Source organism: Vigna radiata, chromosome 7 (assembly GCF_000741045.1).
Source record: "Vigna radiata var. radiata cultivar VC1973A chromosome 7, Vradiata_ver6, whole genome shotgun sequence".
Lineage (NCBI taxonomy): Eukaryota > Viridiplantae > Streptophyta > Magnoliopsida > Fabales > Fabaceae > Vigna > Vigna radiata.
This window is the reverse complement of record NC_028357.1, coordinates 51,801,278-51,817,114: the sequence shown is the minus strand read 5'-3', so window position 1 is coordinate 51,817,114 and position 15,837 is coordinate 51,801,278. Positions and strand designations below refer to the sequence as shown.

General features: G+C 30.9%; 2 protein-coding genes across 3 annotated transcripts; both read right to left on the bottom strand.

Moving 5' to 3' along the window:
- Positions 1-724: 724 nt before the first annotated feature.
- LOC106768938 (annexin-like protein RJ4) lies at positions 725-3,532 on the bottom strand. Its single transcript, XM_014654335.2, has 6 exons — positions 3,382-3,532; positions 2,813-2,958; positions 2,499-2,714; positions 1,644-1,856; positions 1,417-1,506; positions 725-1,171 (listed from the first exon to the last, which is right to left on the bottom strand). The coding sequence occupies exons 1-6, from the start codon at positions 3,452-3,454 to the stop codon at positions 968-970; spliced, it is 942 nt and encodes a 313-aa protein (XP_014509821.1). The 5' UTR covers positions 3,455-3,532; the 3' UTR covers positions 725-967.
- A 9,001-nt stretch (positions 3,533-12,533) lies between these two features.
- Positions 12,534-15,360, bottom strand: LOC106767181 (annexin-like protein RJ4). Of its 2 annotated transcripts, none has more exons than XM_014652020.2 (6): positions 15,239-15,360; positions 14,818-14,963; positions 14,327-14,545; positions 13,678-13,890; positions 13,499-13,588; positions 12,534-12,948 (listed from the first exon to the last, which is right to left on the bottom strand). In XM_014652020.2, the coding sequence occupies exons 1-6, from the start codon at positions 15,309-15,311 to the stop codon at positions 12,745-12,747; spliced, it is 945 nt and encodes a 314-aa protein (XP_014507506.1). In that variant the 5' UTR covers positions 15,312-15,360; the 3' UTR covers positions 12,534-12,744. The 2 variants fall into 2 exon arrangements, with proteins under 2 accessions (XP_014507506.1, XP_022639942.1); XM_022784221.1 differs by having other exon boundaries at positions 12,836-12,948; positions 13,499-13,556.
- Positions 15,361-15,837: the final 477 nt, after the last annotated feature.

Sequence of the window (15,837 nt, the reverse complement as noted above, 5' to 3'; positions counted from 1 at the left end):
TCTATTATTTCTTACTTTAATTTTATTACTCGTTTTCTTTTTTCATCCATTCTTATCTAACATAGTCTTATGTTTGTCCTCTTTACTAGAGAAGAAACAAACAAACAAATGTGCTACAAATAAGTCGATAACTGAAAATAGACGAGACAAAAAATAAATTGAAGGTGTTTTGATTGAAGAGAGATATAGGATGAGGAAATTGATAAATATAAAAATAAAAATAAATAATAATAGTTCAATAAATTTCACCATTAATTAAATTTATTTTTTACTTTTCTCTTTTCATCAATTACACCATATATTTGTGCTCTTTCCCTTGCTTTTCCCTCCATTAATCTAAAAAAGGTTTTGAAATTTTAGTAGTGTACATTGGTAAAGCACCAATAATTGTACTTTATGGATAAAAGTGTTTGATGCATGATTCTTCTCTGTTTTGAACATTAGCTGTATATTTCATTTTGTAGTTTTATACCAAGACTTTCCTTGTTTGGCTTCTTTTAGTAACTTTCTTTGCTGTCATATTCTACTGCATAATGATATCTTATACGTTTATATTCTTTTATATGTATATATTCTTTTCTCTGATAAGAACTTTGATACTTTGCATGTATCCTGACATGTTCTATATCAGAATCAGTTCCATTAACAATACACATGTTTCAATGTGAAGTTTGTAGTTGAAATTAGCCACAGATCTCATCAGTTTTATAGTTCAAAATCAATCTTAACAGAAAAGGGCATTCTCATGATATCTTTTATTGTTTAGTCTGTTCATAATTTATAGCCACCAAACAGCTCTCACATTACCACTCATAGAAGAAATCTATGTTCCCATGCAGAAATATACTTAAGGGAAGAGAAAGGAGAAAAGCAAACTAAAGGGAAAGCAACACCAGAAACACCAAATTACACAAGTATGAGTTGGGGTGTTCTAAACTCATGATCACAAATGCCCTAAAGAAAAAACTTAGTCCTCTTTCCCCAACAGAGTGAGAAGGAACTTCTTGTAATCCCCTGAAGTTTCCTTGGCAATGGCATGTTCAAGATTAACACTGTTTCTCTTGTAGTAAACCTCTGAGATTATCTTCAGATCCTTCTCAGCCCTACTCACAATCACACGGGTCACTGCATCCTCATCAGTTCCAACCTTCTTGATAGCATTTCTCACCACCTAACATTGCAAAAACAAAAATCAATGTGAATCATGGTAGATATTTTCATATGGGTCGGTTGATTTTCAACATCCAAGTTAACAATTTCACAAGTGATTTCATTTTTCATGACATCAACAAATTCAAATATGTTATATGCTGTGAACTGGATAGGACTATTGTCTTGATGAAACCCAAATTTCAAGGATGGAAATACAGTGAGATTGGATAGGACTATCAGAAAAAATGAGTTAAAACATCAAACCTTTTCATAGTACTTAAAATGATCATTGATGGAACGGATTGTGGTGTACAATGCCTTCTCAAAATCATTAGATCCTTCATCCACCAGTTTCTGCAAACATAAGAAATATCAGATATAAGGTCATAAAGTAAATCATCTAAACTTTTACTTGTTTCTCTTATGAATGGCATATATAGAAAAGTATGATACTATTTTTGGTGATATGTTAGTGTTTCCTTTTTGTGTACCTTAGAGATGGAAGTGCCATGGATCTCTCTGTAGCGATTGAAAGTTGCAATGAGCTGAGTCTTGCTCCTTGTAGTTAAGACCCTGATGGCCTCTTCATAGGAACCCTTCTTCTCTTTCACAGCATCATGTAGAATTTCAGCCTCACTTTGTGCCAATTTTGGATTGATCTCATCACCAACATACCTGAATGAGGTCACCAGCCCCACTAGAAGCTGCTCAATATCAACCACAAAAACTAAGATCATAAGAACCATAACATTCCATTTACTTATAAAGTCAGAAGCTTATACTTACATCTACAGTGGATCAAAATCAAACTTGTGTTGCCACATGTCTATTAGAAAATCCCAAAAAACTACAAAGCAGAATTCACATCTAATCTGATATTTGTTTAGAATAGAAATACTTAAAAGATGTAATCAATCAAGAAATTGGTCAAAAGCTATTCTTTTCTATCTTTTCACACTTGTCAATTGGGAAAATTCATCCAAAGGACAAGAGTGAATATCTGGAGTATCTGACAAACTAGCAGTTCACACAATCAATCCTCATTGTCTTCCAAAGTAAAGAGAAGTAAAAACTGAGATCACATGCACCATAACATTCCCTTCACTTATAATAGAAACCTTACCTAACAACTTCGGATCAAACCCCTGTTTCCACATCTCTAACAAAAAACCCCATCATGCAACTGAAGAAAAATTGACAGCTGATTTGGCTACTTAGCCTTCACTCTTAAATGTAATCAGATCGAAAACATTGAACAAAAAGTGATCTCTTAAGAAATAGGTCAAAAAGATCCTTGCTTTTTCAAGATAGAGTGGATCAAACATGTATTCAATGCACAAACTTGCCTGGCGTATATGGCCAGTGGTATGTGCTGCAAGATCTTCTTCCAAAGAGTGCTTGTAGCGGTTGAGATAAGCACGTCTAACAAGCAAAAGCTCTTCTGGGGAGGAGATAGTGGCAATTTCCACAATGACATTGTAGTTTTTGCCACTCTTGATGGCAACATTGGCCAAAACAGCATCACGATCTGCAGGTTCAAGAATCCATCGGTACACAGCTTTCTGTTCAGTACCAGTAACACAGGACAGAGTTCAATTAGCACACAAGAATTTCAAAAGGAACATGGAAAACTAACAACAACATTTCACACTGAAGGTACCTCAAAGTCTCCTTTGATCTCAGACTCTAAGCGCTTCACAAGATCCTCCTGGTAAATTTCCTCATAAACTCTTCTGATTTGTTGCCTCTGATGAACAGTTCTATGACCCAATATTGTTATTATAAGGTTCTCATCAGTACCCCATCCTACAAAATTGAAATCAATCGATCACAGTCATTCTAAGCACCCATTTCATAGATACACAGAAATACACCAAGTTCATCACTCCAACAGATTACCCTCGAATAAAAAACAGTACTTTCAAGTCAACACTGAAACCACATGTTAATCAGTATTACGATCACAGTTTTCTCATCCTACAGAGTTCAAAATCACTCGAACTCGTTCATTTTAAAGACCCTTTGAAAACATTTACACAAGCATATCAGATTCAACACCTGAGATACAAAAAAATCACTTTTTAGTTCAAACTGAAATTAAATGGTTAATCAAGATTGCAAATTTGATCCAGATTTTCATTAGATGAACTCTTCAAAATCAACAAGGTCATGAATAAGCATGATCCAATCTACAAAGGGGATTGTTAGATGGTGGTGGTGATAAGCCACCTTCAAAAGCCTTTCTGAGAGCTTCAGCATCTTCTTGGGCAGAGTGGTTGCTGGGAGCAATAAGGGTAGCCATTGATAAGTGTGTTTGTTTATGATGGTTTGATGAAGAAAGCTATGCTCACATACTTTCTATTTATAATAAGGTATGTAGACAAATACTTTATACATGTATATAGTTTTTGCTGTAATTTTTCTTTTGGGATGAGTAAAATCTACTTAGTACCAATCCAAGCCTTGAAATCCGATAAGGTTTCTGTCTTTTTTCAGACAATAATTTATTACATTGATTTTCTTTCCCTTCTCTTTCACACTATTTTCAAACTCCAGGGCCATTTTGCCATTAAGTAATCAACTGCAAAAATAGTTTATTTATTGGTGAAAATTTTGTGCCGACCCATCTGTGATCAAATCAATGCCACATGTAAGGTTGATTGTCTGATTCAAAGAAAAATAAAGCAGAATTGTAATCATGGTAATGATGTGGCACATCTAGAATTTTCTGAGATGCAATCAAGTTCTTAATTTGCTGTTTACTATTATTAGGGAAATAAAATTAATACCCTTCATAATTGATTACCACCTTTTCTTAATCCTTAATTGTCCTTAATTGCAACACTTAACAAAAGGGATTACTGAAAGATCAAAATTTGAAATTATTGAATAATATTTAGAAGCATGGCATGGGTAAGAATGGAATGATTGAACAGTACAATGAATCTGGTCAAGATTATGCTTTGATTCATACGCAAATTTTCATTCTCAAATGCAAAACAAGCTTTTGCATATTGCTTTTATTTAAAATAAATAAATAAATAAATAAATAAATATATAATATTGTAGGAGTCCCATTTTATAAATTACTTGATATTTAAAATTAAATAAAAAATTATAAAAGCTGATATCTTTTTCTTATTTTCTGACCGTACATAGAAAGTTAGGTGCCAAAAGAGGAAAAAAATACCCAAATATATGAAACCGAAGAGTTCTCTAATTTATTTTTTCAACAAAAGGAGGATATATTGTACCAAATTATGTTTTAAAAAATGCTGTTGGATGCCACGAGTTTTTGTTTCATCTTTAATTCATTAAATTGTTTCATTTGCTCACAATAAAAAAAAAAACCTTATAATTCTTACAAATTCTTAAGTAATTCAAAATATAAAGTTGCTCTTTTCTTCAATTTTCCGCTTCCTGGCCGTTAAAAAACTTAATAAATTCTCAGTAAAGAAAACTTCATATATTTTAAAATTAAAGGCTAATTTTATGGGTTAAATACTACTATTTTAGAAATTTTGTTACCCAAACATGAATCCGTTTTATTATCGTAATTTAAATTTTTGTACTTTTTAAGAATTGTCAAATAAATAAATAAATAAATAAATATATATATATATATATATATATATATATATATATATATATATATATATATATATATATATATATGTCACACCCCATTTAATACCCTTCATTAGTGGGGTATACTTGTCATACCGTCCGGTCTTCCCTGGTAGGTGGGAGACCAACTTTGCCAAATTTTAATTCTCTTTCTTCGTGATCCGTGCAACAGCAGCAAAATTGTGAACTTCCAGGAAGTGGAAGTCAGGTGGCAAGCTAGGAATGGTCCGAACGTTCTAATTGGAGGTTGTATATAAGGAGAGATGCAAAACCTGACGCCACTTTTCCCATGCAATCTTCTTCTTCCTCAAACTCAACTTTCTGAAAGTCTCAAATTCTCCTCCTTCTCTCTAAAGCCTCCCAACCTTCTCTCTAAAATTCTAACCAATTTACTGTTCCGATCACCATTCAGATCACACCTGAAGACTCCTGGTGCTCGTCTCTTCCACTTGAACCGTCCGGTTTCGGGTTACAGTTGGTAAGTCTCAAAGACTTCCCTGTTTTTCCAAGTTTTCTTACTTTATGTATGTATGCAGCTTTAAAAGCTTGCATGTGAACCTTAAACCATTTCTCTGAACTCATTTTGGTATTTAACTCTAGAGCTTTGGAAACCTTTGAAGAAACAGTTACCATTCGCATACCTTTGAAGTCTTAGTTGGAAATTAGAGGTAAGGGAAGCTTATAAGATTTAGGTTTAATAGGTTCGGAGGTCCCTATATTTGGAGGTTTGTTTCAATTGGGTCCTCCAATTTTTGAAGTGATCAATTAGGTCCCTAATTTTGTCAATTTGAATCAATAAAAGCCTTTCTGTTAAATGCAGTTAACGCCGTGAAGTTTTTGAACATGTGGCACGCTGACGCTTCCAGGTGGCATCGTTTCAAGTGCATAAGTGGATTATAAAAGGGTGAAATCCCTAAATTAAAAGGGTGTATTTGAAGGTGAAATCCCTAAATTCAAAGGGATTTCACCCTTTTATAATCCACCTATGCACTTGAAACGGTGCCACCTGAAAGCGTCAGCGTGCCACATGTTCAAAAACTTCACGGCGTTAACTGCATTTAAGAGAAAGACTTTTATTGATTCAAATTGACAAAATTAGAGACCTAATTGATCACTTTCAAAATTGGAGGACTCAATTGAAACAAACCCCTAAATATAGGGACCTCCGAACCTATTAAACCTAAGATTTAATTATAATTTCTTTGTATGGTTTGAAGTGTATGAAATTATTGTATGATTGTATGATTTAAATGGTAGGATACAATATGATATGCTGCTGTATGAATTGTATGAGTTTTAAATTCTGTACTTGGTATGAATATATGAAACTTAGAGAAAATATGAATCTGAGATCGAAGGTCATTAGGACCATTCGGTCCTCCCTTTACCGTTCGGTCTGTTCGGCCTAGTGTGTTTACTGAATTTAGTTGGTTTTCTTTAACTGTTTATTGATAGTTACTTAAGAACGCCGGTCATAAACCAAGCGTTCGGTCTTACAAGTGTTCGGCCTTAGGCTGACACTTAAACTATAAAGCAATTGAATTTAATATTCTTTCCTTTGAAACCGTCCGGTCACTTAATGACTGAACGGTCTAGTGAGTCTTTATTTATTTAAAACATCCGGTTACTTGACGAAAGTTCTTTTAATCCTTTAAAGAGTTTCTCCTGTCGTAGTCTGTTCGGTTTGAGAAGTGTTCGGTCATAGACCAACCTTTGATCACGTTAGTGCTTGTTTTATAACATTCTTTGTAAAACCGTCCGGATGACTATCACCTATAGTCCATCCTTTGGTGTCCGGTCTTATTCCTTGTCGGACCATTTGGTCACTATTGGTTATATTGCAGTCTTTGGTATTGAGTTCTGTTCCTAGCCGATCATCCGACCAACTATTTATACTTCATTCTTTGATGTCCGGTTCTCCTTCTGACTGGACCATCCGGTCACTTCTTGATGTCCTTCTTTTGTGAACGGGGTAATGAACATTGATTGAACTTGACTAAGTAAGAGAATTCCAAGGGAGGAATATCTCATGAAGTGGTGATGATTGGTAAAGTATGAACATGGTCAGACCCAGGCTGTCGTCCTGATCCTGATATTCCGTGATAACGCTTTCTCAGGTAGAGAAAGGTTACTCATGTGTGGGAATGGCGGGAGGTCCGTGGTCATTCGAACAGATGATCGTTTGAGGACTAACCTCGGGTGGCAGCTGATAAGTAAAGGCAGCTACTACACCACACCGGGTGCTAGGGACGTCGGGCTACGTGGTTCATACCGTCCGGACAGTGTCGTAGTGGTCGGTCATAAGTTGATGAACGTAGTTTGCATGTATAGAAATGATGTATGAATTGTTGATTGGTTTTGACTTGCATGTTTACTTGTATGATGAAATGTTTAATTAAATTTACATAAGCTTACCCTTATCTGTTCTGTCTTTATCTATGTTGTCGTTCGGTATTCGACCTTCCGGTTATTCCCTTCATTGCAATGATCATCCTTTTGGGTGTGAGCAGAGGGTACCTTGGATGATACCTTGGAAGCTGCTTTGGAGGATACTCTGGAGGATGTTTTGCAGACCGAGCAACCTGTGGAGGCCGTACCTGAAAGTTATGCAGAACCATCCGGCCCTTAGATTAGTTTCTTTTATTTTCTTTTAGTCAACTAGTCGTCCGGTTATTGTTTGTGAAACCGTTTGGTGTAGGGAATCCTTTTGTTGTAGACCGTTAGGTCAATGAACTCCATCTAAGATCGTTTGGTCTATTTTGTAATTACTGTATCTAATCTGACTGTTGTACAGTTTTAAAAAAAAAATTTAATGATATTTTCTTACCTCTCTCATCCTTCCATGCTTATTCACTACTGTTCTCCTTTATTATTCATGCTAACTCCTAAAACTAATTATAGCTTCTGGTTATATTTATTGTAACGAATAAATTAAATATTATATTTAATAATTCATTTCTATAAAGACGGAGAAAAGCCAGTTTTAGAAAGTGAACAAGTGAAAACAGATAATAGGACTGAACGTTATTAATAAAATAATATTTATATAGAAAGTTGAGTTCAAAGTTCTCTTTTGTTATCTGAACAACCAGTTTCATCCTTCAAAACTCTTTTCCTTGTTTTCCATTGTGTTGATGGCTTCACAACTTATCGATTAATTTCGGGTCTACAATTTCAAATGTATAAGTTAGATATTTGTAATAAAAAAATATATTTTCTAATATTATAAATTTTGCTTTATATTTTTTGAATTACTTTTTACTATTTTTAACTTAAAAGTATAGAATTTAAAACTTTAATAAAATCAAAAAATTAATAAAAACTAACCATTTATTAAAATATATCACTAATGTATTTTTATTATGATTATTTGAGTCTACAAATATTATATATATATATATATATATATATATATATTAAACAAGTCTAACAACATAAACTAAGCAAATATAATAAATGAACATTATATGAAATATTAGATGAGTTTGTACATATATTGATTAGTGGAGTATAACAAAAGTCATTAGACGAGTCTAATAATACACAATATAAAACTTTATTCATAAATTTACTAGATGAGTATAATAAAAAAAACATTAGATGAAGTATTTCATATATTGATTAGATGATTCTGAGCATACATTGATTAGACAAGTATAAAAATGTACTAAACAAATTTGTCAATACACTAATTAAACAAGTTGAATAATATACATTAGATGAATTTGTCTATTCAATTACTAAACAAGTATATAAAAAAATATTAAATAAATTATTCCACACATTGATTAAACGAGTCTATGAACACCTATTAGACCAGTATGTTTATACACTAATTAAACAAGTTGAATAATATACATTAGATGAATTTGTCTATTCAATTACTAAACAAGTATATAAAAAAATATTAAATAAATTATTCCACACATTGATTAAACGAGTCTATGAACACCTATTAGACCAGTATGTTTATACACTAATTAAACAAGTTACAACAAACACTAAGCGAGTTTGTCCACTAATAAGACAATTTTGTCATTATACATTGCTAAAGTCTATTACTCCTTATGCAAATTGTATGAGTATATTAATACTAGATAAGTTTGTTCATTCACTGGTTAAACAAGTCTTGTAATACAATTAAATAAGTCTACACATATTGATTAGACAACTTTGTACATACACTAATTAAATGATTTTAGTTACAAACAATAGAAAGCATGTTTATACATTAATTAAACAAGTCTAACCGTATAAATTAGATAAGTTTTTCTATACACAAATTAGACGAGTTTATTAATACACATTATATGAGTTTGTCCACTCAATTTTTAGACGAGTCTTGCAATATACATTACACAAGTCTGAATATATACTTATTAGACGAGTCTAACAATACATATTATCATGTATACAAATTAAACAAGTCTAGCAATACATATTACGTGAGTTTATCGATGTATTGATTAACAAATATAACAATACACTTTAAGCAAGTCTTTTCATACACTAATTAGAAAATTATAGCAAAAAGATTACACGAAATTGTCTATATAATAATTAAATTAGTATAGCAAAAAATATTTGACAAGTCACTCATACGTTGATTAGACGAGTATAACAAAATTTATTAAACAAGTTTGGAAATACATTGATTTAGGTGAGCAAAGCAAAAAAGTTAGACGAGATTGATGATGTTTTGATTAAACGAGTCTAGTAATACACATTAGACGAGTCATTCATATATTTACCAGACAAACCTAATAATATACATTAGACAAGTCTTCAACACATAACTTAGATGAGCCTACTTAGATGAATCTTAAAATACATTAAACGAGTCTATTCATACATTGATTAAATGAGTATAGCAAAAAAATTATATAGGTCTAACAATACACATTAGACAAATATGTTTGTATACTGATGAGATGAGTATATAAAAAAATATTAGATGAGTCATTCTTTGATTAGATAAGTCTAAGAATACACATTGAACTATTATGTCATACACTAATCAAATGAGACTTGTAACACATATTAGACAAGTTTGCCCATACATTTATTATACCAATCTAAATGTTAGACGAGTCTGTAGATGAATTTATTAATACACATTAGACCACTCTATTCATTTATAATTAGGTGAGTCTTATAATATACATACACAAATTTATTCATATACTAATTAGACGATTCTAACCATAAACATCAGACGAATATGTTCATACACTAATTAGAAAAATCTAAGAACAAATTGAATAAATTTGTCAATACATTGATTATATCAATTTATTTAGACACTAATTTATATTTTTAATGAGTTAACTCTCCATATTTATACATATCCTTTATATTTTAAAATATTTACTCTATTTTCATAAATGTTTTATCTTTTACATTTTTACAAACCATTTATTTATATTTTTATAAATATATTGACTTTAATAACCTATAAATTATTTTTTAGATTAATTTTATTCAAAATTTAATTACAAACTTAAAAATATTTATTACTATTTTTCTTCAATCTTTAGTTATCTTTTAATAAATACACAAACACTGTAGACATGAGTTTAAAATTAGTGTCACTAAAATTTATAACAAAACAATATTATTTCAATACCATATCAACACGTCATTAAGTACTTAAAAGATTAAAAGTGTATAAAAAAGTAACTAGTAAATTCCTAAAATATTAATAAATATTAAAATATAGAACTATACTCAAATTGTATATATTCTTATCAGCTATTGGACCGCGTATAATGTGAATGGAGAAGTATTAACAATATTAAAATATCAGTAATTACGTAAAATTTTCTTCACATGTCTTGATTACAATAAATGAATTTTACCACATTACATTATTTTTAAAACTTTTTTTTCAGGTTTTATTTTAATGGTAGGATTTTATTGGAACTACATTTCTATAATATTTTATTTGCAGTTCAGTATTCTAAAATTTAAAAATTTAACTTAATTACATAATTAAATACTTTCTATTAATAAAATTGGAAATCTTAAGCAAAACAAAAATTAAAATCCAAAATATCTCATATCAACAAGTTTCATAAAATTTAACTCTTAAATTTAAGAAAATTTCCATTAAAATTCTTTGATGATGATAACATTTACAACTCAGAACCTAATCTGGCATGACGTGCCTATTAAAAAAAAGGTAATTTTTTTTTTAAATGTACATTACGTTCTTATTGAAAGGAACACTTAATCTTATAGATTCTACATAAAGAAATGAAAAGAAAAACAGCTACACTCATTGATTGTAAAACTTGTCACATGGTAGGTATTCTAATTAAGAATGTTTGGGTTTGTTCAACTAATCTTGTTCGAATTTTCAAGAAACTTTGTAGTTAATTTAAACACATGTTTACTTTTATTTATTTATTTAATCATATTTTTTTAATTTTGGATCAATTGTTTTTGTCACATGAGTTGTTTAAATCGAAGATCAGTGTATCAGACATTATTATAAGAGAAAAACAATGTAAAATCAACTTAATAAACGTTAATATATTTAAAAAGAGAAAAAATAAATATATGGAATCTTGAGCTGTCTGTTTTGATTTTCTTTTTACTTTTTTATAAACTATTTTTTACTGGGGCCTCCTCCATATTCAAGAAGACACTTTGTCGACAAATTAATTAGCTTAGTTGATTAATTAAGAAGACACTTCAATTGAATAATAACATGTGAGAAACTTAATTATTTAGTGTAGGATGAAATTATACAAATTATATCATGGTCCTTAGAGGATTATTTGAAAGATATAATATCAATAAAATATTATTGTGATAATTAATATATCGTAAAGGAATATAATTGTAACACAGAATAAAATTTGTATGAGTGCTTTTTTATGAAATAAGAAAATTGTTATAATTAATTTTTAAACGTTTTTGGAAGTCACGAAATATTTTTATTTATTTATATTCTTTTTATATCTATAAATAAGTATTTTTTTTTCTTACCTTTAGAGTGACAATAACTATATTTCTTCTTTCACTTTCGTGAAGTTATTAAGAATGAAAAATCAAGAGTAGCCATTGTAGATCACCAGATCTGGTTCTCTGTGATTAATTTAAAGCTAAAAAAGAAGATTGTGTTGATGGATTTGTTAACTATGGTTAAGGGTCAAGATGGTGATGTTATGATTTATAGGTATATAGTAGCTTTGGAATTAATATCATGCTTTTGAAAATTGGGTGTTACTTTTTATGAGTAAATTAATTAATTGTATGCTTTAAAGGATTATTTTGACAACACTTTTTGACAATTTTTTTGATAATAATACACATGTCATCATTTTATTGGTCTATTTAAATTTATGTTTTAAAAAATGTTTAAAACGGATCAATCACAAGCTGTCTTGTAAAAGTGTTCTTAAAAGAACTTTTTCCTTAGAAGAATGATCAACTTTTGGTTCAAAAAGTTAACTGATGAAATCCTGAGTTGTTAGTTTTTGTCCCTTGTGCATGGATTACACATGAAAACGCGTGATGGAGGAGAAAATTTTCCGTTTCAATGCTAATCAACACATTTATATATGGTCAGAGATATCATAAATTAAGTTTTTTTTTAAAAATCTAATATTTACATATATGAAATGGCAATAAAGGAGTTTATGTGTCTAAACAAAAGAAAAAGTAATGTTCATACTATTTCATTACTAAATCTTAATATTTATTAAAAAAAAATAGAAGCAAAATGCATGAGTATGTTGAAAAAGAGATTAGCATAAGTTTCTCAAATTTATTATAGTGCTTAAACATCACAAACAGAGATCTTACACAGAATGTTTCATTCTCCCACAAACAAATACAACAGATACATAACTGTAAAAGCACACTCAGAATTGAGAAATTAACCAAATCATGCAGAAGAAACCAACAACATAAACAGATACAAGAAATGTTCCAATGTTGTTGTCTAGTGCAATCACTTCAAACATCCTTCCCCAACAAAGTGAGGATGAATTTCTTGTAGTCCCCTGAGATTTCCTTGGCCACTGCATCCTCAAGATGAACACTGTTTCTCTTGTAATAGATCTCTGCAATGTTCCTCAGGTCCTTCTCTGCTCTTGAAACCACCACACGGGTCAGTGCATCCTCATCAGTTCCTACCCTTTTCATTGCATTGCGCAGAACCTACATATCATGGTAAAATAGATACATTACTTAGGTAGTGTTGGTGTTATTTTACTGTCAGAATTGGAGGTTGAGTTTGATAATATATACATATTACTGAGATGAACTATAGTAAACAAAACTTGAATACACTACTATAAAGTAATGTTGCTTTTCTATCAGAACCATAACCAAGATGAAACTTCAGTTTTGATTGGAGAACAAACCCTTGTGACATCTAACTTTTGCTATTTATATTCAAATCTAAACATAAATGAATAGTAGAATGTTGGTTATTCATGGAAGTCCTTACATGAAGCACAAATGCAGAAGATTTTGAAATATGAATCATAACAAAAACTTTAAAAGTATATGTTAAGAAATGAATTTTAAGTATAAGATTTACACCGACTTTAAATTAGTTTTATCATTTGGTTGATGTTAAAGTTCTAACAATACAGCGTATACCCAATTGAAGTTTAGGATTGCTAAGATTCAAGCAAGTAAATAACACGGTTCTTTTAAAATGATGAACGATATATTTAATGCAGGTATAAAGTGGGAATCTGACCTTTTCATAGTACTTTTTGTGGTCATTGATACATCTAATAGCAGTGTGCAATGCCTTCCTGAAATCATCAGATGCATCATCTAACAATTTCTGTAACAAGTACATATATATATATACACACATGTTAACTATTTATCCAAATATTCAGCAATCAAGAGAGAAAAATGTTTGTATAGTACCTTAGTTATGGAAGCGCCATGATCATCTCTGTAGCGGTTGAAAGTTGCCAGAAGTTGAGTCTTGCTCCTTGTGGTAAGGATCCTAATAGCTTCTTCATGGTTTCCCTTTTTCTCTTTGATAGATGAATGAAGAATATCAGATTCAGTTTTTGCCAATCTTGCATTGATCTCATCACCACCATACCTATATGAGGTCACCAACCCAACCAACAGCTGCATAAAGCCAACCAACCACAAACTCAACAGTCAAAACCATCAGCATGCACCTGACATTTTATTAAGCATGTACTTTTGACCACCAAACTTTTAAAAATGATCCTAAAGAGAGCTTTTGCTGTTTCCACTGTCACTGCAATTGTGATCTAATGAGTCATTTGATTGCTATCAGAGTTTTAAAATACAGTCAGCAGCTTTAATTTCAGTCACAGTAACTCAGAAAGATAAGAATGTTCAACACAATCCTTTAATCAGTATTACCAGGTTGAAATGAAAGAGTTAATGATAAGAACGGATGAATACTAAGGAATGAACTTTAAACCTAATTAAACTTTACAAAATAATGTAAGATGAGATTTACGTATATTTATATATTATAGAATCACCTTATTTCTAGTCAACATATCTCCAACAATATAAAAAGATTATTCACCTGGCGAAGATCACCAGAGGTATTAGTAGCTACATCTTCTTCCAAAGATCGTTTGTAACGGTGGTGATAGGCACGTCTAGCTGCCAAAAGTTCTTCAGATGAAAGCACACAAGCAATCTCCACAATCACATGATAGCCCTTGCTGCCATCCTTGATTGCCACATTGGCCAAAACAGCATCACGATCTGCAGGTTCCAGCATCCAACGGTACACTGATCTCTGTTTTATTGTTTTGTTCAGACCCCATGATTCAAAATCATTAGTACTCTTGAGGCTATACTTCACAAAATCATGTGATGTTTACTAAATTCTGTTTTAGATCCCTCTGTTTTCAGTCAAAACTAGTTTTCTCTCAATATGTTTAAACAAAACCATGATTTCAATCATCCAATTTTTTCTGTAATTGCAAAGCCATGACTCAAACAAAAATCCATTCTAATTACATTTTATCGTAATTCTTCTTACAAAAACCATGTTTTTACAATGGTTACCTCAAAGTCACCAGTTAGTTCAGATTCTAGGCGTTTGATGAGGTCTTCTTGGTACATTTCTTCATAAAGCTTTCTGATTTGTTGCCTCTGATAAACATTTCTGTGACCCAATATTGCAATAACAGTTTTCTCATCAGTCCCCCATCCTGCACAGTTCAAAACCATAGATATTAAATACTGTATTTGCCAGCAGTTACACCATATTGATGATCAAACTATTTCTTACACTTCTATTTATATTGAATTTTTGTCAAAAATGGTGGAAGGATTGAGGCACATATGTTTTTCCATCACAGAATCAGTATTCTTGATGGATTTTCACCATAGCAAGAAAACCATAACAAACTGGTAAATCAGAAAACTTTTTTTCTTTTAATTTAAGGAAAATGGGAAGATAAATTATGCACATGTATATATGAACCTTTGAAAGCTTTGTGAAGAGCCTCTGCATCTGCACCAGGTGAAAAAGTGATGGGAGCAATGAGGGTAGCCATTGTTGATTGTGATTTTCTCAGAAAGGTGTTTGGTATGTTAGATAGAGTTTGGTTTCCAACTCCTATATTTATAGTATAATTATTACATTATATAGCTGTGAACTCTGCTTTTTACAATGTCCAATTTTATTTTATTTTCAGTGACAATATCTTAATTCAAATTATTAATCTCCGAGAAAAATTTACCTATTTCTGTTAAAAATGTACAAAATATACCAGAAAAGTTTGTTTTAGAACAATGACAAGAGACTGTCACTGTCTATACGAAGTTTCTTATGATACAATGAATAACCTATAGCTACACAGCTATGTACTGTGCTTTTACAGAGTCTAATTTGCTAAAGAGCAATGCCATAATCTTCAATTTGTGCTGTCTTTTTTGACCTTATAGCAATGGGAAATTGAAGAATCATGTTGCAACATTATTCCAATTTATTGGTATTAAGTACCACACCAATTTGTTGAAATGGATGGAACTTAAATTTCTTGTACTTTAAAATAGTAAAAAAAAAAAATCATTTTTTTT

What these genes read in the sequence shown, in the direction of transcription:
- LOC106768938 (XM_014654335.2), bottom strand. Translation starts at nt 3,454, where the DNA reads ATGGCTACCCTTATTGCTCCCAGCAACCACTCTGCCCAAGAAGATGCT. An exon ending in TCTCAGAAAGGCTTTTGAAG is followed by an intron (nt 2,959 to 3,381) that starts GTGGCTTATCAC and finishes TCAATTTTGTAG; the next exon opens with GATGGGGTACTGATGAGAAC. An exon ending in ATTTTAAGTACTATGAAAAG is followed by an intron (nt 1,172 to 1,416) that starts GTTTGATGTTTT and finishes TTGCAATGTTAG; the next exon opens with GTGGTGAGAAATGCTATCAA.
- LOC106767181 (XM_014652020.2), bottom strand. Translation starts at nt 15,311, where the DNA reads ATGGCTACCCTCATTGCTCCCATCACTTTTTCACCTGGTGCAGATGCA. An exon ending in TCTTCACAAAGCTTTCAAAG is followed by an intron (nt 14,964 to 15,238) that starts GTTCATATATAC and finishes TGAACTGTGCAG; the next exon opens with GATGGGGGACTGATGAGAAA. An exon ending in ACAAAAAGTACTATGAAAAG is followed by an intron (nt 12,949 to 13,498) that starts GTCAGATTCCCA and finishes CATGATATGTAG; the next exon opens with GTTCTGCGCAATGCAATGAA.